General features: G+C 47.4%; 1 protein-coding gene across 1 annotated transcript in view; it reads left to right on the plus strand.

Moving 5' to 3' along the window:
* Positions 1-27566, plus strand: part of SLC33A1 (solute carrier family 33 member 1) — a 179141-nt gene that overhangs the window by 113273 nt on the left and 38302 nt on the right. Inside the window, exon 5 of the mRNA XM_078667726.1 lies at positions 2683-2800. Coding sequence (XP_078523852.1) covers positions 2683-2800 — 118 coding nt within the window. The remainder of the gene's footprint in view (positions 1-2682; positions 2801-27566) is intronic.

Below are 27566 nucleotides of genomic sequence, written 5' to 3' on the forward strand. Positions count from 1 at the left end.
CCCCAACGCATAGTGTTGCCTAGTGTATGTTGGTGTTTTCCTTGAATAATAACTGTCTTTTAGCATTGCTCTGGTTCTAGTCCTGGTTAGTCAGAGTCAGTTACCACCAATACCCGTCAGCAAAGTTGGGGGCACAGGATGACTTTGCAACAAGGCCTCTTTCTGCTCCTCTGTTGGTTTTTTGTGCACATCTTTTGCTTCTTTCTGCACCTTTCTTCGTCTTTCTAGACTTCTGTTGCCTCTTTCTGCATTTCTCTTGCTTCTCTCTGCGCATTTCTTCCTGTTTCTGCACATGTCCTACCTCTGTAGGCATAGTTAGAACTTAGCATTTAAACCTTTGAAATTCACTGAAAAAAACAGAGGTTTCAAGGACGTTATAGTTCGAAATTAGCATTTAAAAAACCATCGAAATACACTGGAAAAAAACAGAGGTTTCGGGGACGTTATAGTTAGTTGGACATTTCACTCTTACAAAACCAGAAAAATTCAGCTGTTCTAGTTAGTTTAGCTAACTATAACTCATGAATGATGTAATATGTGACATCATCAGCAGTGCATTGCGGGGGCGTGCGGTATAGTTAGCTCACCTAACTATAAAGGCCGGATTTCTCTTGTTTTGTACGAGTGAAATGTCCAACTATCTATAACGTTCCTGAAACCTATGTTTTTTTCAGTGAATATGAATATATCCATTTAAAACCAGTGGATTAACCTTACTGTATGAAAAGTCCTAACAAATTATAAAAGTGCTTGGTCTCAGCTGAAGGATTTAAGCCAAAGGAGGATCTTGAAATGGTTGTTTTTCAGCCTTGGTGCTGCGATGATACAGATCAGCTGTAGTCTGTAGTATCCCTATTCATAAAGAGTTTTGCAGCTATTGCCAAATTACAGAGTGCTCTCTCTGAAAGTTAAATATTCTGTGTGTGGAAGACAAATCAGAAACGTTAATATGATGTTATTAGTGCTCCTACTCAATCATTTTGTGTTTGGATTCATGTGTATCGCAGTTGATCCAGGAGCTTATGGCGTGAGAGGAATTATTTCTTATTATGTAGGTAATGTAACGCATGCTGTGGCATTTTCTTTGTATCTGTTCAGTTGAATGTTCTGGAATAAAACTGTTTGGTCCTAGAACAGGAGACTTTTGACAGCTGCTCAGGTAGCGTAATACCATCTTATGCGGTCTTGCTTCAATGCACGAAGTGATCAAAAGCTGCTTTTGTTCTGGCTTTCACGTTCAAGTTGCTCTTGATTTTCTACCCCCCCCCCCTCCTCCCTGAAATCCATGTATGAAGCGATAGAAGTTTATTGACCTAGATCTCAAAGGCAGACCCTGCACTCATTTTAGTGCTGCAAATGCAAAGAGACTTTATTTGGATACCCAAACACTGTAAAGGGTTACAGGGTGAGTGTCCTTAAGTAACAAAGAACATATGAGACTTTGATAAATCATGTATTTACTAATTGGGATAATAATGCTCCATCTAATGAGGGAAAGCGAAAAAAAAAGGATCTTCAGAGCCATTGGGTCTATCACCTCATATCATGTTCCCGGGCAATTGCATTTATCTCTTCTATGGTAATTGATTCATAATTGTTTACGGAATATACTTTCCTGAAAATTATATTGTATGATAATCTTGCACACTAAAAGTAGAATAAGAAAAAAAGACCATCCATTCTATTTTCTCTTGAGGAGCGCAGCTGAAAACCCAATTCCAAGACTTGAAGTTGAGTGGTTTCTACTATAAGCAGAATGCTGAGATGTCTTTTATAAACTTTGTTAACCGCATTACTCACAAAATTGGCAAAGAAATAGTCATTTTCTTCCACTTTCTATACCTCATGTATTCCCAAATCTGTCTGTAAATTTCATGGGCTAATAAATATTTTTGCTTTCCGCCCAGGTTAACAATCTATCTAAAATACATAAATCTGAATACACCATAAGTTATGTCCCCCTTTAAGTTGTCATGTGTGCTTTATGCTGTAAAATCTAAAACACACATTTTCTCTAATATATTCTGTAAACCGTTCGCTCTCAATTATCATCCGAATAATGTTATTTGGCACAAATATTTGCCACTTAGCCCCAAGCCTGCCATTGATGTCTCCTCTCCCTCTGCAACCATAAAGAAAATAAACTTACTGAGTTGCCCTTCAAGTGCTGCCAACTCTTTTGTTCTTCCCTTGCCTGGTGCAGTTTGTGGGGAGGCTTAGAAGAGACATTGGAGAACTAGGAGGCAAAGGTGCTCCACCCACTCTCATTTACATTGGAAGAGGCCATAGTAAATAAAATCACTAACAGGGCAGTTATCCCGTTGCTGAAGGTATTTGTTGACTAAAGGAAGAATATGTCGACTGCTGGAAGTAAAATAAACAGTTTTTCATGTGTGTTATCCCATACATCACGTGTGTGCTATGAAGGTGGCCGCAGTACATCAGTGAAGGATCAAATTCTGATTACTGTTGCCTAAAGCAGCAACATTCTGCCTAGCCTACCTTTCTAAATATTTTCAAAGACATGGCTAAAATGAATGAAGTTGCAGGGCAACAGTAATGCTCAACATGCATCGTGTCACTTTTAATCTACCTGTATTTGTAAATCCTATATAAATGTTATCAATGTAACTGTTTTCTTCAAATCCAATAAAAACCATGTTGTCCCCTCTTTCCTTTCAGGTTATTGATGGGTTTGGAATTTTCTCTGCTGGTTTGGTGGACTGCTCAAGTAGGACATGAAGGAGGGTTCCCTATCTATTACTATATTGTTGTGTTCCTGAGTTATGCCCTTCATCAGGTAACACTTTTGTTTCGCTCATTCCAAAACACATTTTACTCCTTTTCTCATTTTCAAATGTTTCTGCCCCCTTGTTTGATAGGAACAAACATATTTACTGGTGAACCAAGTGTTAAACAAGCATTGCAGATGTCAACTAGATCTGGATTTTATAAATTAAACTGCCTATTCAGTCATTGATGGATTTAGGCACTGAACAAGTCACCACACATACAGTGCACTCTTCCACTTCTATTTGCACTCGTGCATGCATGCATCCACCCACTGACTCATTCTTGCACTCCCAAAGATAGCTACAAAATACACACAAAATCGACAACATTTGGAAGGTAAATTTCAAAGCATAAAAGTGGAGGAAAAAAAGCTGCCGCTTAAACATAGTGGGTATGTGCTTGTAACAACAAATGCATTGAAACGTAGAAGTGAGTGGCCGTCCTGCAGTGGGGCTGTGCATAGTTTCAGTCCCAGCATGACCAGCACATTTAGCACCATTGTAGAATGGTAAAAAGGTTATATACCATGGACAATACCATTCTGTGATCGTGTAGAGGCGGAGTAGCTGCGCAGAATGAAGTTCACTGCAGTGAAATGAGTGGCAAGAGCTCAGCCCATTAACACTGTCAGCGGAGTTGTATGCTCTAAAAATTAAAAATAAAGAGTAGAAGGAGGGAAATGAAAGTGGACCTATGAAATGAGAAAATAGAAAACTAAAGAAATGGCCCACAGTACTGCCAATGGCTCCGACGACGAGATCACACGAACCCAGCAAGGAATGGTGGACTGCTTTTCCCCCATCACCCTCTCCTTTTGCTCTCCAACAGGATTGGTCATGGGAATCAGATCACACACTCGGCGAGGAAAAGGAACCTGGTGCCTTTAACTGGACCTTCTTCTGCGACGAGGCCACGCCCTCTCTAAACGTCAGCCGTTGCCCAATGGATAAATCCTCGGAAGAAGAAAACATGGCGTGTGGCATCACTGGCGCAAGAGGAAAGGAGTACGGAGAAGGTGCAGCAGCAGCGAGGAGAGAGAGTGCGCAGAGTTACGGAGGCATCAAGGAGAACCGGAGAGGAGAAGGGTCGTGTCCCTCTGGTCCGGTGCCTGGAGGCCAACGTCACCGCTCATCCCCGAGCCACGTTCGTGGGGAGCGTGGCTTTACCAGGTACGAGACCGAATCTCGGGCGGGTTGGGAGGCGGGGACGCCCGTAAAGCAAACCTTGTACAGTTTAGCCCCGTGTGTCCCCCTCCCTTAATCCCTTCACTTCCCCCCCTCCTCACCTGCTTCACCCGACTTCCGTTTTGTAGATAACTGACACCTTATCATGAGTGACAAGCGGTGTTCCCTCTCTCCCGGTCCTGGTGTGTTCAAGTCCATTGAGGACTATTATCCTGACCCAGTCTTTTCTCTTTTACCCCTTTATGCCCTCCTGCACCGCTTTACCCACTGAGGAGTGACCCAAAGAAAACCTCGACTTACTGAACAACCACTACAGCTCCAGTTTCACCACGGCTCCAGCAAAGTTTGCAGGGGAAAGACTCACTAGTAGACAGAAACCGGTGTTAACAAAAATAAAACCATACTTACCTCGATCTGGCCTACGCTCCGTTCGTTCTACCCCGCCACAACTGGTGTCAGGAGTGGGATCCACTTCAATCAGCGATCCAGTGAAGGAGAACGTGATACAACACCTAATAAAAGGCCAGGAAAAACTAGAATGGGCAGTCGAACGCCCGATGAATTCAGCCCAACAAGATCGCGAGGTATTCAAGAGCACTATCTCCTCACAACTAGAAAGCTTACAGAAGATAGTCCAGGAACCTGTAGCAATGGGTCAAGGAGAAAGGCGACCACCTCTTCACCATCCCTCGGGGTTTGCCCTACAAACGTATGTCGGGGGAAGATCCAGACCAATTTCGAGAGAGCCGCCAGGGCATGCGGTTGGCCAGAAGAAAAATGGCCATTCTTTCTAGCCCCGCTCTTGACAGGCGAGGCTCAGTCAGCCTATCAAGTGGCTAACGCTAATGGAAGCACCCCATATTTAGAGATCAAATAAGTAATTTTAGACCATTTGGGCCTAGATGCAGAGGCCTATAGGGTCAGGTTCCGCAAAGAGAGAGGTACTCCAGGAGAGAACCCAAAGACTTTATTCTTCAGGTTGAAAACAGCAGCTGACAAGTGGCTGAGGCCCCACACCAGTACAAAGGAGGAGATAATTAATCGGGTTTACCTCGAACAGTTCATGAAAGAACTCCCTTATGGAACACAGAGGTGGCTTAAGCAACATTCAAACCTCTCGCCGAAGCAAGCCATAGAGATGGCAGCCAATTACGCGAGAGCTCAACCTAGAGCCCTACCCTGGGAGGCCGAAAAGACAGCAAAAAGTGGTATAATACAAAAGGGGGAGAAGAAACAGAAAATACAACCAGAGCTTCCACGAAGCAGACCAATCAGGATTGAACCGCCTATATCCAGAGGCCCCCAGTGCTTTGAGTGTGGGGAATGTGGCCACATTGCTTGCCTCTGCCCCCGAAAGAAACCAGCGGAGGAGCCCATGGAGGTCGGGTACATACCGAAAGCAGTCCTATACTCTGCAGAAATGGGCCCCTCATTCCATGTAAGCATCAGAATAAACAACAAAACGATACTTGCCCTATTGGATTCTGGCTGTAAACAGTCAGTAGTTCAAAAAGAGCTGATACTCCCCTTTCAATACCCACCCGATTCCCTGGTCCAGATTCGGTGCATACACGGCGATGTCAAACCCTACCCTGTCGCCTTAGTCACATTGTTCCCAAAGGGCGAAACACCTTGCACGGTAAGGGTGGTGGATTCCCTGCCAGAAGACCTCATAATAGGGAAAGACAATCCTACATTCCTGGCAATGTTTCAAAAACATATTCGGGCACCCCTGACTAAGGACACGATCCAGCCCTATTCAGCCCTGATAACTAAAGAACCCTGATTACTCGACCGCAGTTTTAGGTTCACACAAGCCAATGACACCACGCTTTTTAACGCCTGGGAAAACGCCCATGTTAACAGACTCCCCTTCTTCTACCTATCTGCGTTTTTTTTATAAAAAATGATCTATTATATAGAGAGGGAAGCCAGGGAGACCCACCCCAGCTACTGGTCCCCATGGCCTTTCGTGAACAGATATTATTCTATTCACATGCCCACCTCACAGCAGGTCATACCGGAGCAGAAAAGACAACACAAAATCTTCTTTGCCATTTCTTTTGGCCGGGCATCTATAAGGATACACAGAAGTATTGCCAAATCTGCGAGATATGTCAAAAAAAGAACCTGCAACGCCCACCGGCTCTCCCCCAACAACCTATTCAAGTCATTGGTAAACCGTTCGAGAGAGTAGGAATGGACTTGATAGGCCCTCTCCCAAAGACATCTAAGGGAAACCTATACACTTTGGTCATAGTGGATTATGCCACCTGTTTCCCCGAAGCCTTTCCCCTTGGAGTCCCCACCACCAGGAACATATCAGAAAGACTAATTGAATTCTTCTCCCGGGTTGGGTTTTCTAAAGAAATATTAACAGAGCAAGGTACACCATTCGTGTCCAGACTGATGAGAGAGGTCTGTTGATCCTTAGACCTACGTCACTTGGGTACCTCCGTATATCATCCGCAAACAGACGGGCTCGTCGAGAGGTACAACAGAACCCTCAAGACTACCTTGAAGTAGATACTCACAGTAGAAGAAAAGGACTGGGACAGATTACTTCCGTTAGCTTTGTACGTAATAAGAGCTCAAGTACAAAGCAGTTTAGGGTGTTCAGCCTTTGAAATGTTATATGGAAGACCACCCCGATCACTTTTAGAACTAACACGGGACGCATGGGAAAGAGGAGAGGAAGACGAACAACGGTCCTTACTAGAGTATACTCAACAACTCCAAGGCAAGCTAGGGAAACTACAAGACCTTGCATTTACCAACTTGGAGAAAAGCAAAGCAGGACAAAAGAGACAGTACGATAAAGGAAAGAAATGGAGGACACTAGCTGTTGGTGATTGGGTGTTAGTCCTACTTCCGTCATGAACCAAAAAGTTCCAAAGCGAATGGCTAGGTCCTTATCTAGTCGTAGAAACCATTGGAAAAATGACTTATCGGATACAGGTGTCTCCGCCCCGAAAGCAATGTTATCATATTAACATGCTGAAGAAATGTCTAGGACCACCGCCTAAAAACGCTCATATGGTGTTGCCCTCACCCCTACCGGACTCTACACTAACCCAGCTGCCGATCAAAGATGATCTGACGAAAGAACAGTAGGAGGAATTACAACGAATCTTGAAGCCGTTTTCAGAGACATTTTCGGACCTGCCGGAAAGAACAAACCTCACAGAACACTGGATTGAAACCAAAGAGGGAAAGCATGTCAAACATCGGCCATATCGCTTACCAGCTGCAAGAAGAGAAGCGATAAGAAAATAAGTAGCTGATATGTTAAGACTGGGAGTAATAGGGCCCTCCACAAGTGATTGGGCTTCGCCCATAGTTATGGTGCCGAAACCAGACGGGTCTGCCCGTTTTTGCATGGATTTTCGGGCCCTGAATGCCATATCCTCTTTTGATGCTTATCAGATCCCGCGGGTCGATGAGCTTATGGAAAGACTCGGAGAATCAAGATTCATAACCACCTTTGATTTAACGCAGGGTTATTGGAAGGTGCCCCTAAGAGAAGAAGACAAGAAAAAGACCGCTTTTGCCACGGAGGAAGGGTTATACGAGTTCAATGTACTGCCCTTTGGGCTGCATGGAGCACCGGCGACGTTTCAGCGTCTTATGAATACCATCCTCCAGCCATATACCTCCTTCCGCTCGGCATATCTAGACGATATCTAGACGATATCGTAGTATTAAGCCCTACGTGGTTCGAACATCTATGTCACCTAGGCATTATTCTACAGGCCTTAAAAATTGCAGGACTACATGTTAATGCAAAGAAATCACGTAAGCCTATACTCTGGTGAAATATCTGGGGTATGTCTTAGGGGAAGGAGTGATAGCTCTCCAGACAGAAAATGTCAAGGCATTTCCTTCCACCAAATGGGAACTAAGGGCATTCCTTGGGCTCATAGGCTATTACTGGAGGTTTATACCCCAGTTTGCAGAGATAACTACTCCTCTAACCAATGTTCTAAGGAAAGACGTTAAACAGCAGATACTAGGGCACCCCACAGAGGAGATGACAAAGGCTTTTACTAAACTAAAAGAAGTCATATCTACAGGCCCTGTGCTAATTTCATCCAAATTTAACAAACCCTTCAGCTTCCAACTCAGGAATAGGGGCAGTCCTTTTGCAGGTTGGGGAAGACGGGCTAGAACACCCAGTCCTATACATTAGTCGGAAGTTATTCCCGAGAGAATGCAAATATCCCACCATTGAGCGCGAATGCCTGGCCATAAAGTGGGCGGTGGATAAGTTAAGGTACTATTTAGAGGGGCGCAGTTTCCTTCTTTTCACCGATCACGCACCGTTACAGTGGATGTGTAGGAATAAAACCCAAAACCCCAGGGTACTCCGCTGGTTCCTATCCCTTCAACCTTTTTCCTTTGAAATAAGACACCGTAAGGGGAAGGACAATGAAAATGCAGACTATCTTTCTAGAGTACCTCCTCTCCCCGATCGGGAGATTCCAGGGGTGGGGGGGGTGTGACCGAGTCGCTCCGACGACGAGATCACACGAACCCAGCAAGGAATGGTGGACAGCTTTTCCCCCATCACCCTCTCCTTTTGCTCTCCAACCGGACGATTGGTCATGGGAATCAGATCACACACTCTGCGAGGAAAAGGAACCTGGTGCCTTTAACTGGACCTTCTTCTGCGTAGAGGCCACGCCCTCCCTAAACGCCAGGCGTTGCACATTGGATAAATCCCCGGAAGAAGAAATCTTGGCGTGCGGCGTCACCCACGCGAGAGGAAAGGAGTACGGAGAAGGTGCAGCAGCGGCGAGGAGAGAGAGTGCGCAGAGTTACGGAGGCAGCGAGGAGAACCGGAGAGGAGAAGGGTCGTGTCCCTCTGGTCCGACGCCTGGAGGCCAACGTCGCCGCTCATCCCAGAGGCATGTTCCTGGGGGAGCGTGGCTTCACCAGGTACGAGACCGAATCTCTGGCTGGGTTGGGAGGCGGGACGCCCGTAAAGCAAACCTTGTACAGTTTAGCCCCGTGTGTCCCCCTCCCTTAATCCCTTCACTCCCCCCCCCCCCCCCCCCCCACCCCCCCTCACCGGCTTCACCCGACTGCCGTTTTGTAGATAACTGACACCTTATCACGAGTGACAAGCGGTGTTCCCTCACTCCCGGTCCTGGTGTGTTCAAGTCCATTGAGGACTATCATCCTGACCCAGTCTTTTCTCTGTTACCCTTTTACGCCCTCCTGCACCGCTTTACCCACTGAGGAGTGATCCAAAGAAGACCTTGACTTCCTGAACAACCGCTACAGCTCCAGTTTCACCACGGATCCAGCAAAGTTTGCAGGGGAAAGACTGACTAGTAGACAGAAACAGGTGTTAACAAAAATAAAACCATACTTACCTCTTTCTGGCCTACACTCCGTTCGTTCTACCCCGCCACAGTTCCTTTTCAGGCGATGTGCCATTTGTTCAGACATGGCTTGGCAGTTCGGGCTGGACTGTTCCCATGAGGCACAGGGTCAAGGCTGATTTGCATATGGCCATGTCTGAACTGGGGTGGTGTGGTGAGCAAATAAACGATGGATTTAGGCCCAGATCTCTGTACTGGGGTGAATGTATGACATTGTTCTGCATTCTGTCCATCAACTGTTGTTTTTGCATTTGTCACCCAGAGTGGGATGGGTATGCTCAGACGTGAGTCCCATGCTCTCCACACCACTGGAGTCAAGCTATCCTGGCTGAAGATGGCTGATAGCCAGAAACCGGTCCTAGGATGCTTGATTCCGGTCCAGGGAAGACATGGCTTAGCAGTTCGGGCTGGACTGTTCCCATGAGGCACAGGGTCAAGACTGATTTGCATATGGCAATGTCTGAACTGGGGTGGCTTGGTGAACAAAATAACGATGGATTAAAACCAGATCTGTGACTGGGGGTGAATGTTTTGCCATTGTGCAACATTCCGTCCATCATTTTGTGTGTTTTGCTGTTCACCCTCTCGTCGAGAGCATAGACTCGAACGCTTCTCACTGATTTAGTTGACCCAAGATTTGTTGCAAACCTTTGTGGCCCGCAGAGAAAACAATCAGCCCCTTTTGCCAACACACAGATTAAACACAGCACATGACATACACCAAATTCACCCAAAGTACACTGTGCAACGAGCTATCTTGTGGTTCACAACAGTACTTTTGATTATTATATGTCACCCAAATATCCGACGGAACACAAACTACTGTCATACATCCAATACAGCTCTGACATACATATAGTTGGCCATACCCAAATCCCAGCGGTCCGTTCCGTCATGAAATGCCACAAACAAACAATCCACAGGAGCACATTAAACATATGTAAACTGCACAGAAAAAAACCTCAGATATTTCACATGGTCTAGTAGTATGATCCTCAGAAACACTTGCCAAGAAATGCCACATAAACACACAATAGCATCACAAATATCGAAAATGAGTTTGAATACTATACACAAACTTAATATAGGTTAGACAGACTATTTGAGCCCACCGGACAACAGACATATTTTCTACATTTGATGTGTAAGCAAATTGTATCGCCCACTAGGTCAATCTCCAAAGTAACAAAATATTCACCCTACACCTTAATGAATAAAACAAATCAAAAGACACCTTTAACACAAAACTAAAGGTATTCTCAAACAAAAAATGTGTCTCCGGTGTGCAATGAAACCTTGGAGGGTCGTGGGACAAGCACTGCGGCAATACTTGGGTCAGGCTTGTATTGTACAAATGACATAAGAACCAAATATGTGTCTCCTGTCACCGGTAGACCTGGGATTTGAGTTCACTCATAAGCGAGGAGACCTGCTCATTTTCAAAACCAGGAAGCAGGAAGTGGCTGTTGACGAAATGTGCTTATGACAGTGGTCCATCACTGCCTCCTTCATATTACAGTGCACAACTTTGCCTCCAGAGCTTACATACCTCAGAATCCAAGGCTCGTGCAGCCAGAGCATTAACTTAAAGAAAGCAGAGAGTCATGGCTTACTACAATGGAGAGAGGGTTACAGCTGTATTATAGTACATTTAATGGCCACAAAGCATCGGCTGCTACTACTGCTGATTGGAACTTGTTAGTACGCTCCATGTCATGAATACTAGGATTCTATTCGGCCGGCCAATATGTTACAGTCCCCCCCCGAGCCCCTCCCCCTGTAAATTGCCACAAGATGGAGACCGGGTAAGAGATATCAGGCAGTGTACTTCAGAAGCACAGGTGACGTCAAGCCACATATTTCTGCTGCACTTACAATCACCGTATGGCATCTGCAAAGGAAATGGAGATCAAGGAAAAACATGTTGCACTCCTATTTCACCTACTGCAGAAAAAAGGCAGTGGGTAACAGACTTGGGACCATATCGGAGGTGCTGGTAACTTTATAGGTGCAGAATTACTGGTGATTAAAGATGGAAACCTGAGGTACCCTTTACAAATTAGTAACTATTATTGATGATATTCTCCCAAGAAAACCCCCATTTTCTTTCACAGATTCCAGAATTTTCAACTGCTGAAATCTTGGGTGAATTAAAACAGATTTGCAGTGTTCCTTTGACCTCATAATTCTAATATGGTCGGTAACTTCTGTTAATTTCTCCAATGGGGATACAGAGAAAATTGTACTTGGCCCCTCAACTTTGATTTCTTTTGGAAGCCACAATCTAATTGCCCATTCAGTACTTATTTTACTGGAACAACAATTTATCGCACATGAAGAAATATCGCCAAAGAAGCGAAGACAGCATAGATGTGGTGCTCCCCACCGAGCAAAGGCAATTGTTTTGTAGCCACTTTGGAATGAACAACGATGACTTAATTTGCAGGGCAGGTGCTGGCTTAGTGATTTACTCAGCAGGCCACACCTAATTATTGGGAAATGTGCATAGTAAAACTGTCCATAGTAAGTAGGTGTTGTGCACCGCAGGAAAAGTGCCAGGTGGTGGTGGAGCGCGCAGGCGCCGTCTGGATAGGAGGAGGCCCCGGGGTGGGGGGGGGGGTATGGACACACTGGGTAGCGGATGCATGCAGTCCGGGGAGGCTAGGAGGCCAAAAGTAACAGCGCATGAAAGTAGGTGGGGTCTGGGTACTCTTTGCCAAAGGGTGTTCTACATCTAAGCTGAGCGGCAGGGCGCGGCAGCACTCACGGCTTAGCCCATGTACCATCTAGTGGGCCTGCCATGGCCCCTGCGCAAAGTCATCCGGCAGCAGGACTAAGACAATAGGTGGGGAAGAGCACATCCTTGAGGAGTGGCGGGCGAGAGTTGTGGTGCTTGCAACAAGCCTATAGTTTGGGTGGGCAACAGGGGGGTTGGAATATGCACAGTGATGTGGATTACAGAAGATGGGCACGATCAGGTTGCTTCAACGGGTGGTAGAGGTGGCGGTTCAAGGTGATGCAAGTGCGCACAAATGCTGGGAGATGGCATAGTAGTGTTGCAAGCGGCATTCAGAGGCGATGGATGGTTGCAGCAGTCAGGCCACTAATAGGTTACAATCTGTGAGGGATGAAGTGTGGCAGAGGGAATGAGGAGGACTACAGTGAGGTTATAAGAGTCTGGGTACAAATTTGTGATAGGGGTCGGGGATATTCACCCCCGCCACCTGCACAGGTAGGCTTGGGCGCAGGGATAGCGCTTGGGAAGGGGAACAATGTCTCGGGCTGCTGGATGCTTGTAAATGGGGCTCATGGGTACAAGGTATAACGTGAGAAAACAGTAGGCAATAGCGGGGATAGGGGGAGGGGGCTTATGCTCACAGCTGCCGCGTTTGGAGCGGCTGAATTAGGTTTGTATCTCAGCGTTGTTCAACATCCTGTGATCCTGGGCAGAGTAATTAATCTCCTCTGAGTATCTTAAAAAGGCTCTTGTCCAAGTGTGACCCAATGGGTGCTCAGGTAAAAGAGGAGCAATACCGGAGTCGGGTTATGGGGGAGACAGGCGCGTTAAAGTTAATGGAAGGAGTGTTTAGCCGGCCCAAGAGGAAGAATTTAAGATAAGGAGAACGGGGTGGTGCATGCCATGGATCCGTTGGGCGTTCCCTCACATCTGGTGGGGGGGCAGGGGGAGTTGCAACAACAGGCACTGCAGGGGGGCATGCCCCCCAGATTTAATGGGTTGGCGCTCTTCTTATAATAGCAGGAGTTATTAGCACACAGGGGTGGTACGTAGGAGGATAGCCGCACCAGTCTGGCGATTTGGTGGGGGGGGGGCCGTATGCTCAGAGCGGCCGACTTTGAAGCGGGAGGAGAATTAAGGTGGGATCTCGTGTGGATCAAAATCCGGTGATCTTGGGCAGATTAATACATTTTGTCAGAGTACCAGAAAAAGGATATTGTTCTGGTGTGACACAATGGGTGCTCATGTAAAAGCGCATCAATACCAGAGTCAGGTTATGGGGGGAGGCACAGGCGCGTGAGTGGTAGCAGCGAGGTTGTGCAGGGGGCCCTCAGTTCATCAGCCTAAGGAAGCAGCAGCAAGGGGTCTAATTACAAAGTTACGGGGGGGTATTAGCCGGCCCAGGAGGAGGAATTTAAGATAAGGAGGGCAGGGGGGGGGGCATGCCATGGATCCATTAGGTGTTCCCTCACATCTGGTGGGGGGCATGGGGAGTTGCGACGCCAGGCACTACAGGGGGGCGTGGCTCCCATAATTAATTAGTTGGCGCCATTCCTACAATAGCTGGAGTCATTAGCACACAGGGGTGGCACGCAGGGGATAGCAGCACCATGTCGGGTAGAGGAAGCACCCTCCAGCTGATTGTAAAGGGCAATGGTTTCTCGGATGGCTGGAGGCTCACTGGCCAGGGTGCGGGTGGTTAGGGTTAGAGGGAGACGTGAGAGCGCCACAGTGGGTGAAGGGGCTGCATTGAGGTATAGTTACCAGTTGGGCATGGCCGACCAGGAGAAGGAATTTGTAGATAAGGAGAACACATGGGGAGGGGGGCTGGCTGTCAGCGACTGGGCCGGTTCCTCAATCTGGTCTGTGTGGGGGAGGGGTTGCTCCAACAGGCACCGCGGCTTGTTGGTGGTGCTCTCCGGCCCTCACCTGGCGTGGCAGCACATAGAGGCTTTCTCTGGGGAGGGTCTCAGTGCGCACCACGATTAGCACTTGGATAGCCTGCGGCCCTGGGTTCATTAACCAGAAGCAATAGCACTGTGTTGGCTCGGTCAACCCCCCCCCCCTTCGTGGCTTCTAGGCGGTAACCCATTGCACTCACCTGGAAGGGAGGCACTTTGAGGCTTCCATGGCCTCCTCGCTGTGGATACACTGCTTGCCGAGGCAGGCTTCTGTGAGCAGGCAGACGTGTCCTGGAGTTGAGGGAAGGCACGCACTTGGGATGTGAGCCAGCCCGGATCACGGTGGGACAGGCCAGTGGCACTGGGGCGGAGTCGCCAGTCCTTTGCACTCCAGGATTGCCAGTTTTGGTATAGCTCTAATGCTTAGGCAGAGGATGAAGGAAGCTGCTCTAGTCATGGGCGGGGGTTAGGGGCTCAGTCGTCATGCCCTCTGCCTTTCATCCCTGAGGCCGGTGGGATTGGGACAAATGGCACGGTCTGGGACACTACCAGCAGGTGGGACATGCGTAGTAGTAAAGGCTGGGCCTCGAGGGAAGTGAGTGCACCCCTCTACCCGAGCCTCGCAGGGCAGGTGAAGACCGGAAAAGAGCCGCCAAGGTTTGGATATAGTTGAATGGGAGTATTTCGTTTTGGTGGGGTGGTGAGGGACGTTGTAGACGCTCTAAGGGAACGCCGTCCTGCGGGAGGTGGTCACGTGTGCAGGGTTCGTATAGCAGCAGGAGTGGAGCAATGGGCTCGAGAGGATGTGCACTTGGAGAGGATAGGCATGATCGGGTGGCTTTGAGGGCGCGTGGGTGGGCGTTACAAAATGTGGTCAGGTATGTGGGGGCGCTATGAAAGTTGCACAGTGGCAAATTAGGGGCCATTCAGAGAGGATGGATGGTCTTAACGGCCTCGGCCCATTAACATGCAATGGTATGCGAGGAATCGAAGATGCACTCTGACGTACCAGACAAGCAGCAATCTGGCCACTAGTTTGGGCAGCTGGGGGAAAGGAGAAAGAGGCAGCAGCCTGTCTAGTTGCAGGGACGCGGGGGGCGCGGCCGTCCAAAAGAGAGGACCTTGTTCAGATGGGGAGAACAGGGTATGGGTTGGCGGTTATCCACTGGGCGATCCGGCGGGGCTGGTCTGGTTGGGGGGGTATTCCACCGGACATTATAGGGAGCGCCACCCAGAGGGAGGAGGTTGGTGCCATGCCTACAATGGCCAGAATCCTTGGGTGTGAAATGGGCCGCAGCATTGAGGCCCTTGGACAGTGGATATTTGAGTGTGTTTCCAGCCTCTGTGGCCACCTTCTGGAGAGGTCTCGATCGATGGAGTTCCTGGTCTTCCTTGCACCGAGTGAGGGGGCCCGATTTTGGTGAATCAGCCGCTGCACTTGAGGGAACAATGCGTTAGATTCACTCGCTTGTCCTTTCTTTACGCTGTGCCACGAACTGGCACACCTTTGGGTGCTCTCTTTGTGTGACTGTGGTGCGCATAGCCCTACATGGCAGGCACGTGGCGAGCGGAGACGGCAGTCTTCAGTTGCAAGGACTTGCTATGACTGACAGCTGTGTGTTTCATGTGATTTGCACGTACTCTGCGGGAGCTGGGTGGGGAGTTCGCTGAGAAGTTGAGGTACTGTGCTTTGTACAATATCCGAGAGTAGCTGATATTTGGACACGCGCTCCAAATAACAGGGTAGCAGAGAATTACAGAGGATGTCCAAAAAAATAACCTCTACACCTTTCTAGCAAATCGAGAGGGAGTCATTATATTGAAGGCAAGCAACTCTGCCAACCCTAATACATTTAAATAATCTTTTCATCTAGCTGCGGCCCTATTCCAGGTTCTTCACCTTCAATAGATGTTGGGTGAGCAAGGCCATTGAAAACAGCTGTCCTGCACTGAAAGCGGCGCCTTAAACACAACGGTTGTCGCGACGATATTTCTACTTCTTCTCTAAAGGAGGCGTCACTACACACCCCCTATAGATAAGAAATATCGTCCCGACAACCGTAAAGCAGGCGATCCAGTTCGGAGGGGCCGGAGGAAAAGGCCAAAGGGAGTCAACCAAATGCCCTCATTTCCAATGGTAGCCCACTGTTTACCATAAACTGTTACGCCAGCCAATGTAAATGAGGGGCGGGGCTTCGAGTCCTTTTCTGAAAACCCCTCATCAACAAAATCTCTCGCCGACCGAGCAGCAATTTTTGCGATGCAACGCATGCGATACCTAAAAAAAGAGGAAGATTACATCCAGATCCTGGTTCAACGCGGACATCAACTCCGAAAGAAGACAACTAAGAGCTACAGAACGACTATGGAGGGACAACCCCTCCCCATGCCTACACGAACAACTCCAAGCAGCCCGAAGGAATTGCAAACACATTAACAATGAAAAAGACACCTTTTTCTGCACACCTCTGGACAACGCGAAGACCTGGCCCAAAGAACCTTTTAACATCATCAGGCAACAAAGCTCCAAGCCCTCTGCAACCTCAGTGCAGTCCTCCAAAGACCTGTGCGATAAATTTGCCAACTTCAACAACAAAATCTCCAAGATTGAGCTCTCACTTGACATCAACCTTAATCCCCCCCCCTGCAAAAGTCCAGCCTCAGAGGCCGAAGTCAGCACACGTACCCTATGAGAACCTGGAATTCCTTCAACCCCATTCATGAAACTAAGATTGTCAATCTGATCTCCACCTCCAAACTCTCATCTCACATCCTAGATCTTATACCCAGCCAATGGACTAAAAAACAAACTCTCCCTAGTCCCGTTTTGGTGCAAGATCATAAACCGCTCCCTGAGAACCGGCGTCCTACCAGACTGCCTCAAAGTCAGGCAAGTCACGCCACTACTGAAGAAACCAGGCCTCGACACCAAAGACCTCAACAACTTCAGACCCGTATCCAATCTTCCCCTCCTATCCAAAATCCTCAGTGATTTCTCCTTAAACTGACTCAGCACATGGACAGTATCAACCTTCTGGACCCCCACCAATCGGGCTTTAGAAAAGGCTGTAGCACTGACACAGCGATCTTTAGCATAGTGGACGGCCTCCACAAGTCTCTTGACACTGACCAATGCTGCCTACTTATTCTCCTGGACCTATCGGCAGCCTTTGACACAGTTGACCACAAGCTACTCCTCAAGGCTCTCCAAGAAAGGGTAGGTGCAGATGAGGTGGTCCTACACTGGTTCTCCTCCTTCTTACACAACCGCGCCCAGAGGATAAAAATCAAAACCTTTATGTCCGATCTACACCCCGTCAGCAGAGGGTGTCCCCCCAAGGCTCAGTGCTCTCCCCTCAACTGTTCAATATATACATGGAACCCCTCACCAACTTACTCAAAAATGCCAACATCCCCCTCCACCTCTATGCTGATGACACGCAGATCTATCTAGAAACCTCCTCCATCGATGAATTCAGAGACTCAATGACACCCTAAGAGAAGTTAAAAAATTGCTATCCATAAACCACCTAAAACTCAACCCAGATAAAACAGAAATCCTCCTCATCTCCTACAAAGAAGAAAAGCAGTATATTGTAGAATGGCTAAAAGCAACTGATGCTGTCAACGGCAATCTCACGCTGGCCAGCTCTGTAAAATAGTTAGGAATCGCCCTAGACTCAAAACTCAACATATCCAAACACATTAAGAACTCCGCAAAGAGCGCCTTCCTCAATCTGAAGATACCCAACAAAATAAAACCCTTCATCCCGCCCAAGGACCTCAAACAAGCCACTCAATCACTGGTGCTATCTAGACTCAACTATGGGAATGCACTCCTCACCGGTACAGCACAATCCCACCTAGCTCCCCTCAATGCAGCAGCCAGAATGGTCACTGGAGTTAAGAAATATGAACACATCTCTCCCGCACTCGGAGAACTAAAATGGCTCCCAGTCGAAATGCGCTCCAGTTTCAGAACCGCCTACCTCCCGCAAACCCGACTACTCAAGAAGGCTGGTCAGGCAAGGAACCTCAGGTGCTCCAATACCCTAATACTCATCCCTATGAAGACGCACAAACAAAAAAGAGCTATTCAATGCTTTGCTGGGAGCTCTCCCAAAATCTGGAGCTCTATCCCAGCTGATATCAGGACTATCCCTTCCTTTGTCAAATTCAAGAAACTCCTAAAAGTCCTCTTCCTCAACCGTTCCTTCCCGAACCGAGAAGTGACGCCAAAGCGAACGAGCATGCACTATACAGCCCCCCGACACTGTGTCATTAAGACCTACCTCTTCCCGCTCCCCGTACCGCCCTACTCCCTCCTCCCTGAAAGAGGTTCAGCCCAATGACAATGTGCACCCATCGAGGTTATTGCAGTACTCCCTTCCTCAATGTGGCACAGTACGCTGGGACTTCCGAACCAATATATATACCTCTGTCTCACTGTGTGCTCTTGCATTAAAATTTGTTGTAAAGCGCTCCGATTCCCTCGGGTCTGGCCAGCGCTATATAAAACTCCTAAAATAAAAGAAACAAATAAATACAAATCTGGATGATAATGGCCCCTCTGCACCTTCCCGATGTATTTTATGGGAGGTCCTTAAGCCTACTGTTCGGGGTACCAAAATCCACTATCGCACCAAAGAAAAATACACACGGCAGGAGCAACTAGAGGCTTTAGAGTTACACCAGACGACCCTGGCTTCGCAGCTTAACTTGGATCCTAGCCCTTTATACTGCAAAACCTGATACAGGTGCAACAGGAACTACGGCAATATCTCATGGGTGAGGCCAAGGAGATCTGGGAGGCGTCGCAACATCGGGTTTATCAATGGGGTGACAAGTCCAGCAGAAGGCTCCATCGGCTCTGCCAGGCAGATGCTTCCCCGGCGGTTTTCCCCACTATTAGTGGCATTGACGGGTATATGCACACGTCACCGGAAGGAGATGCTGGGGAATTTGCGCAACATTTCACAACTCTCTAGGCACGACATGAATTGATCTCGGCTGAACTTATAGCGGAATTCCTCACAGTGGACGAACTGACTGGTGCCCTCAATGCGCTTCACCCTATGGATTCCCTATGGAATTTCTTTGGCCGAACATACATCTCTTGGGGCCCCATTCGCTGGCGTCAATCCAGGAGGCCACGGAACTTACCATTCTGCCCCAGGATTGGCGACACGCAGAAATTGTGTTATTCCTTAACCCCGGCCGCCCTCCAGATGACCCCTACTCCTACCGCCCCAACTCCCTTATTATCTTCGAACCCAAATTGTTGGGTAAAGTTCTTGCCGATCACCTGCGCCTTTTTGTAACAGACCTGATACACCCGACCAGTCTGGTTTCACGCCGCAAAGAGCCACTCGCCACAATATCCGGAGGGTACATAATGCTATGGTAGCGGCCCCAGTGTTCGGTCGGCCCGCCGCTATGCTCCTCGCCGATATTGACAAAGCATTTGACTCGCTGAGCTGGGTCTATCTCTTCCAATTGTTCGAAGCGATAAACTTTGGGCCACACTTCCTGGCGTATGTGCGTCTGCTCTACACAGACCTAACTGCATCCGTGCGCATCGCGGGACATCGCTCCCACCCCTTCCCTATCTAAAGAGGTACTCGACAGGGCTGTCCCCTATCCCCGCTATTGTTTGCCCTGGCAGTCGAGCCCTTAGCGTAGTGGGTCAGAAGCGACCCAGTGCTCCAGGGTTTTGACTGGTTGCGATTGAACCGTATCGCCTTATACGCGGATGATGACCTCTTTTTTTTTTATAACAGATCCCTGGTACTCTGGGACGCATATTAGAAATCCTCAGGGTGTTTGGGGAAACTACCGGCTTACACACGAATCCCGCCAAATCCATACTATTTCCAGTGTGTGGTCACCAGGGTCGCAATGCGTTGGCCTCACAGCTCTCCCGGGCAACGAATGGTTTCAAATATCTCAGCATTTTTGTGTCCTGTGCCCCAAAGTCTCCTGGGTGCATAATATTGCTCACCAGTCTCCATGGCGATATGGTTGTCTCTCCCCCTATCCTTATACAGGCACTCAGCCATCTTTAGGATGATGTCACTACCCCGGATCTTGCATCACCTTCAAAACTTCCCATACCCTATTCCACGCTCCTGGTTCGCACAAGTTGACGCCATACAAAACAAATTTCTTTGGAACGGTGGGGCAGTTTGGGGGTGCTTTCCGGACCTGTGCGCAATCCTCATATTGTGGGGGGATCGCAGCTGTGTACATCTACTCATATTATGTGTCGTCCCACATATTCATGGTGAAAGAATGGTGTTTTAAGTCCCCCACAGATCCGGCATACCAGATAGGCTCCCCTCCTTCATCTTTTATACAGCGCCACACGCCTAGATATTATGCCGCCTGCTGGTAGAGTTGTGATACAGCTGTGGCGGACTAAAGTCCGACAGATGGGCTGGTATGGGAAATTCACCCCAAAAAAAACCCCCTCTATGGCAGGGTACATACCTTCGCCCGGTGGCTGCTCTGAGGGGTTCCGGGGGTGGGACCTCGTGGGGATCTTGACCCTCAGAGATGTGTTACGGGGCACCACACTGAAATCCTTCCAGCAACTACAGGCCGATTTTGACCTCCATAGAACACAATTCTACAAATCCTTCAATTTCGACATGAACTCACGCCCCTGATTCGCACACTCGAGGCGGAGGGCCGCCTGCTGATGGGCGACCTTGGCCTCCATTAGATTAGGCAACTATACGACCGACACACCCACAACACTTGACAAGAGACTACTTGCGTGGCAGGCCGACATCCCGGACTTGACGGATGATGAATGGGCTGAAGCTGGTCCAAGGGGTTTGGCGGTCTCCACACGATATCGTCTAATACAGTTCAAATACCTTCACCGGGCTTAGTCCCCTACATGTCTGCGGTGTGACCGGGAGGAGGGTACATTCTTGCACACGGTATGGAGCTGCACGGTGTTGCAACCCTTTTGGCGCAGGATTCTGTCCTGCCTGAATGGGGTAATATGGTGGGAGCTCCCACTTGACCCGCAACTCTTCCTCTTACATAGCAATGACGACATTAGTTGGAATAGGTAAAAGCAACATTTACTGTTTCTGGCTCTTACTATCGCCAAGAGGGACATGACACAACTATGGAACGCATCATCTCTCCCCACCCTAACCCCCGCACCGGACCTCTGAGTGGTGCTCCTTGATCTTTAATTACTTGTTACTCTCTACTTCACCTTGACTGGGCTGTCCAGCTCTGTCTGTATGTGAATATCGATACCACTGTGCCATATTTTCTTGTATGGAGATTGAGAACTGTCTCCATGTTGTTTCGCCTTTATGTGTGGCAGGTGTTGATCAATGGTAGAAATGTGGTTCTATATGTGAAGCTAATCCTTTTTCTCCTACAGGTCTTTGTAGGGCTATTGCTCATCCTCTCTAAGAATAACCCAATAAAATGTGTTGTTAAATGCTACCTCCCCTATAAGGGCCTTACAAGGATTATCAAAGTGCAGATCTATCCCCACAGTTTGTCAGACGTGGGTAGCAAACACCAAGACCCTTGCTTACTCTTCCTTACTGCAGTAATTTATGAGATTTGATGTGACAAAATAACTTTCTGAAGGCTCTAATGAGCTAATAATAACTCTTTCTTAAAGTCTTACTGACTTTAACGCATGCTTTTCAAAGTTTAAAAAAGTAATGCCTTCCATTTTATTGTAGCGTTTCATAATAAATCGGTCAAGCCTATAGTCTTCAACATTTGCTTGTTTCGGGACTCAACTGAGGATTCTGTATTGAGCATAAGGTTTACAAGGTAAAAAGTACAATACAAGCCCTCTTTTATCCAGAAGCACACAACGTCTACCTAATCAAATGTTTTACTGAAACAAATATGGCTGAGAAGCAGAAAAGGATACAAACATTACTCAATCTAATGATTACATCAATTAATCAATAGATACAACTCGAAAAATCTGAATTTTTCTTTTATTGAATCCCTCCAAGTATTCACATTTTATCCATATCCAAAGAGAGCTACTGTAAAGTGTGGTACATGAAACATTCAATTTTTTATTTATTTATTTATTTAGATTTATATATAAGCGCGCAGAAGGGTTTCCCGGCGCCGTACAGGAACAGCAGAGAATAGAGCAGCCTATTGGCTGAAAAGCCATGTTTTCAGGGATCTACGGAATAAGAGCAGGTTGGATTGCATGCGGAGGGGCAGTGGCAGGGTATTCCATAAGGTAGGGCCCAAGTAGGAAAAATAGCGAGAAAGCTTGACTTTGGGAACTCGAAATTTTTCTTGGATGGAGGATCTGAGAGTACGGGAAGGAACATACTGACAAGCTAGCAGTTGTAGGTAGCGGGGGGACTGAGCATGCTTGATGCGAAACATGTAGGTAGGGCTTTGAACTTGACCCGTTTTTCCACTGGAAGCCAGTGGAGATCAGCCAGCAGCTCGGATGTGGATGAAAATTTGGGAGCGTGGCAGAGTAATCTAGCCGCTGAGTTTTTAACTTGTTGTAATTTTCGAGTTACCTCTTTGTTGACACCCAAATAGAGTATATTCCCGTAGTCAAGCCTAGAGGTAACGAGGGCTTGGACTACGGTGCGCTGGGCATGAGATGGAAGCATCCACACAATCTTTCGCAACCATTTCAAAATGGTGAAGCAGGTAGCCGCAACCTTAGTTGCCTGCTGTCACATTGAGAGGGAGTCATCCACGATGAAACCAAGGTTAAGCATATATACAGAAACTTTACAAAATAGTGCAGAACTATAAGGCTTGAATTATATAATGTATTAAATACACTGTATGTTGCTCTAATATCAACGATTTTTACTCTGCATATGCATACGGTCTCCAGAGACTATCAGGTAGAGCGATTGTGCAGGAATTTTATGCACAGCTCCCAACAAGTTTATGTGTGGAAGATAGAAGTGTTTTTTATAGGGATACAATATGCTTTTGTATAACTTTATTTGTTATGCTAATTAGATTGAGGAATGTTTGTATACTTTCCTGCTTCTCAGTCATATTTTTTTCAGTATATGATCAGCCTTGAGAAGTAGGGGTATTAGGGCTTCCCCTTTTTCCTTTCTCCCTAGTCAAATGTTTTACTCATGGCAACCAACATGTGGACCGAGTCTAAGTCTGTCTCTCAGTAGTATTTATAAAAGCTCTTTGTCTGTTGATCACATAATGTCTGATGGCGGCTCCTCTGGCAAGATGCTAGTTCACATTTGGGGTGAGTTACCACCTCAACCAAACGCACAGCTGTACTCGCCTGTGAAGGCCGTTTTCCTCTTTTTCAAATTAATCTATGTATTCCAATGTAATCAAAATTTTAGCCACTTTTATCCAACTTTTTTGCAGCATTTTCTCCCCACACGAGGAATGGATTTGCCAATTTACAAATTTTCACGTTTAAGCTGGGCCATCCGAACCTCTTGCATAAAACACGAAAGAAGCAATTTCGTCTGGGGCAGTGTTGTTTATTTAAAATACCCAATGCATTTCGGGCATATGGTGCCCTTCTTCAGGGGTTACTGAAATAACAAATAAAATAACCAATGTTACCGTTAACATCTCTGACGACATGAATGCTACTACATTAAATATGAAGCTTGTGTGTTTTAACATACTTATCAGTAATTCGCTATTCAATGATTCGAACATTACCACTGTGTCTCTTTAAACGAACGGGATTCTACAACATTCACTTATTTGCTCCCCTCTCAATGCTCTCTAAACGAAGCATCTATCGTCGCCAGTCCCTTCTGCAAATGTTCCTGCGATAACCGGTCTAACTCAAGTGCTGCATAATCGCGCTGCTCAACCAGCCTTCCCCACATATCTTTTGTTGCGTTTTTCACCATTCTCACACCCAAACAATCCAACTTCTATCTGTGTCCTTTCTTCCCTTGCATACCCGTCTTTTACTAGCCCACCCTGCTTTTTACCACTTAATAACTTTCAATCTAACCCGTAACTGTTCTTCCTCACACATAATCTCGTATTCTTTTTTTCCAACATCATGAGGATTCTTTGTTGATTTCCTAGTAGGAGACCGAAAAATTAGTCAAAATAGAGCAACATTTTGTTTTCGGGGGGAAACATATGAAAAAATGCTGCAGAAGAAAGCATCTGGTTTTTTCCCCCAGCAAATGATATCAAGGAAGGATTTGCACTGCTAAAATCACTATCTTCTCAGCTTTCAGGACCAGGCAAACATTTGTCGGAAAACCAAACGTTTCTACACAGTTTTGGCATTTTAATGGGACATAGCCTATTTTTTCCAGTTTTTTGTGCTTTTAACCTCCTTCCACTTAGTGGTATAAATGGGTGTGAAACTAATGACAGATCCCGGACAGCTATACATTTTTGAAATGCAGACAAAATTCCTAATTCAGCAAGGGGTCATTTGTGTAGATCCTTCAAGTTTTTCTTATTAAAAGCAACAGTTCAATTAAAGAAAATATTGAAATTGAGTTGAAAGAAATTTCTATTTGTCTCTTCTTTTTCACCTGTAACTTCTACCAACTATAGCAGATTGTTTAAAGCAGTATACAGTTGCGTTCACTGGACCCTTCTGGTTGCAGGCATATATAGGACTAGTAGGTTCACCAAGAACCCAAGTTACCCAGAGCCAATAACTGAGCTGCACCCTGCTATGGTATTTCCCCAACATGATTATACTTTCAAATTCATTAATTTGAACTGCATATACTGATGCATGATTAAATGTCTTCACCACGTTATACATGGTGAAAGCGACCATTACAATGAATTCCACACTGTATGGGCTATACTTCCACATTTTCCCCTCCGATGGGCCACCTAGACTAATCGTACATGCATAAATAATTTTACTACACTATAGAAATAAATGTACATTCAGTGATCACCCAAAATTGCGCCTAAAATGGGCTCACTACAAAGATGTAGTTACATAATTACATTCCACTGTGATTATACTAATGGGGTATGTCGCTATCCATTAGAAAAAAATGCAACGAGTTCTCCATCTCCCACCACACAGGGAAGAAAAGAAGCACTGTGAATAAAGAAAGAAAAGAAACAAAATGGAAGGGAAGTAGAGTTAAAACTCAAACAAATGACATCTTAAAGCTTAATCAATAAATTAGTGTTAAGTCTCCCAATGTCTGCATATCGACCATAGAGCACTGGTCCCCAATGTGGACTGACAACTCTTCATTACTATTCATCCCCTTGGGGGCTTTGGTTTGCAAATCGATAATGTATTGTGATTCAAGCCTCCGTCGTTAGATCCTATCGCCACCCCTAGGATTATTGGGTATGTGGTCCAAACAAAAGAATGTGAGGAGATCGCTACTGCTACACTGTTTCGCCTCAACATGTCTTGCAACCGGGTATGTTGCATCCCTATTAATGATGGCCCTCATATGCTCCAAGTCCACATTGACAGACCAGACAATAATGTGTGTGTGTGTGTGTGTGTGTGTGTGTGTGTGTGTGTGTGTGTGTGTGTGTGTGTGTGTGTGTGTGTGTGTGTGTGTGTGTGTGTGTGTGTGTGTGTGTGTGTGTGTGTGTGTGTGTGTGTGTGTGTGTGTGTGTGTGTGTGTGTGTGTGTGTGTGTGTGTGTGTGTGTGTGTGTGTGTGTGTGTGTGTGTGTGTGTGTGTGTGTGTGTGTGTGTGTGTGTGTGTGTGTGTGTGTTTTTTTTTTTTTTTTTTTTTTAAAAAGAGGTCGGTAAATGAATTTCCCAAAGGAAACTTTAGACACGGCTACAGCTCGAACTGCTGAACGGAATTACACCAAATTTGGTGAAAAAGGTAGTGCTTGGTTCAGAAAGAGTCCTTTTCTTTTTTTTAAATGGTGTTTAATCCGTTCAGTAGTTGCTGAGAAAATCAAAAAATAAAAGTGTCGATATATAGAGGCACGGTGGATCTGCGGACCCTCCCGACCACGAGCTTTATTCTAATTGGCTGTCAACACTCCAAACCAGGAAGTGTTGGCAGCCATCTTGTTTCTCGGTAACCAAAGCACAAGAAAACAGGGCAACAAAGGTGAAAAAAAAGAAAAGGGGGCAGGGTAGAAACACCCTGACCCCTAGGTTTGCTCAGGGGGTCCCACAAGGACCCCCAGGGCAAAATAAAGCATTAAAAAATAATCACCGATATTCGCGCACCCAGTGCGATTTTCGGCTGAAAAAGCCCCCGGTGGTCCTAGTCCCGGGGCCATGCAATAATGTACTTGCGGGGCCATGGGAGGCTCCCGCAGCCCCGGGGACCGCCACCCTTGGCTTTCCATAAATATTTGGGGGGGGGCACACGGCCCCCCGCAGCCCCGGGGACGGCCACCCCCAGGGGCATCTTATTTTTAATGTGTGGAGGGGCCCGCCACCCGGGCTTTTTTTTATTTTTTAAATACACCTGTGTGGGAGGGCTCGAGCCCCCACCACACCCCAGGGACCACCACCGCCCTGGGGCTATGCAATAGGTGAGAGGGGGCCACGCGACCCCCCCCCCTCTCCTGGAGCCCTCCAGGGCCCTGGGTACCACCCCCTCAGGGCCGGCTCCTGCAGTGTCCCGTGGTGCCCACCCCCGGGACACTGCTGTTTGCAATGACAGAGCGGGAGCCGCGCGGCTCCCGCCCCGTCATTGCAAACTGCTTTGCTTCATTGAAGCGAGAGCAGGGAAACCTGCTCTCGCTTCAATTAAGCAAAGCAGAATTGCTTTTCCACAAGGGGAGCTGCATGTCAACAGCAAACCCAGGTGGAAAATCAATGCCGGCTCCTGCAAGATGCGGGGAGCCGGCGGGACCGTGGGGGCATTGGGGCTTTCCCCAATGGATCGGGCCTACCCTGGGGGATGGGGTCACTGGGATTAGAAGTGGCCCGGGAGGGGGGCCACGCGCCCCCCCCAATAAATAAATAAAGGCCAGCCCCGGGGGATGGGGTCCCCGGGGCCAATAGAGGCCTCAGGAGGGGGGCCACGCAGCCCTCCTCCATAAAAAAAGAAATGTGGCCATGCCCCAGGGGATGGGGTCCCCAGGGCCGGAATTGGCCACGGATGGGGGCCCACGCTCCCCCTTCCCGTTCATATATATATATATATATTTTTTTTAAATGGTGGTCAGGCCCTGGGGGATGGGGTTTCCCAGGGCCCAAAAAAAGTAAAAAGAAGGCCCCCCTTCCCAAAAAAATAATTTAAAAAACACTGCGATCGTGCTGGAGGCCCCGCTCCCTCACAGCAACACTCTTCAAACCCTCCCTGTGACGCATTTTAAATTGGGGAATTAATTCCCCTTCAATACTGGGGGTCCCTGGGGGCCAACTAGCCCACCAGGCACCTCCAGTAAGCCGCCACAGGGCTGCGTTGCAGAGAGATGGTCCAGACCATGCCCCTTTTTACATCTCTCTGCAATGCAGCTCTGTGGCGCTTACACTGGAGGTACCTGGTGGGCTACTTGGACCCCAGGGACCCTCAGGATGCAAGGGGACTTAATCCCTCAAAGTACAACGCGCCAGGGGGCGCGTTTGGAGACTTGTGGAGAAAGGGGGCTTGGCCTTTGTCT

Source organism: Lissotriton helveticus, chromosome 11 (assembly GCF_964261635.1).
Source record: "Lissotriton helveticus chromosome 11, aLisHel1.1, whole genome shotgun sequence".
Taxonomy (NCBI): Eukaryota; Metazoa; Chordata; class Amphibia; order Caudata; family Salamandridae; genus Lissotriton; species Lissotriton helveticus.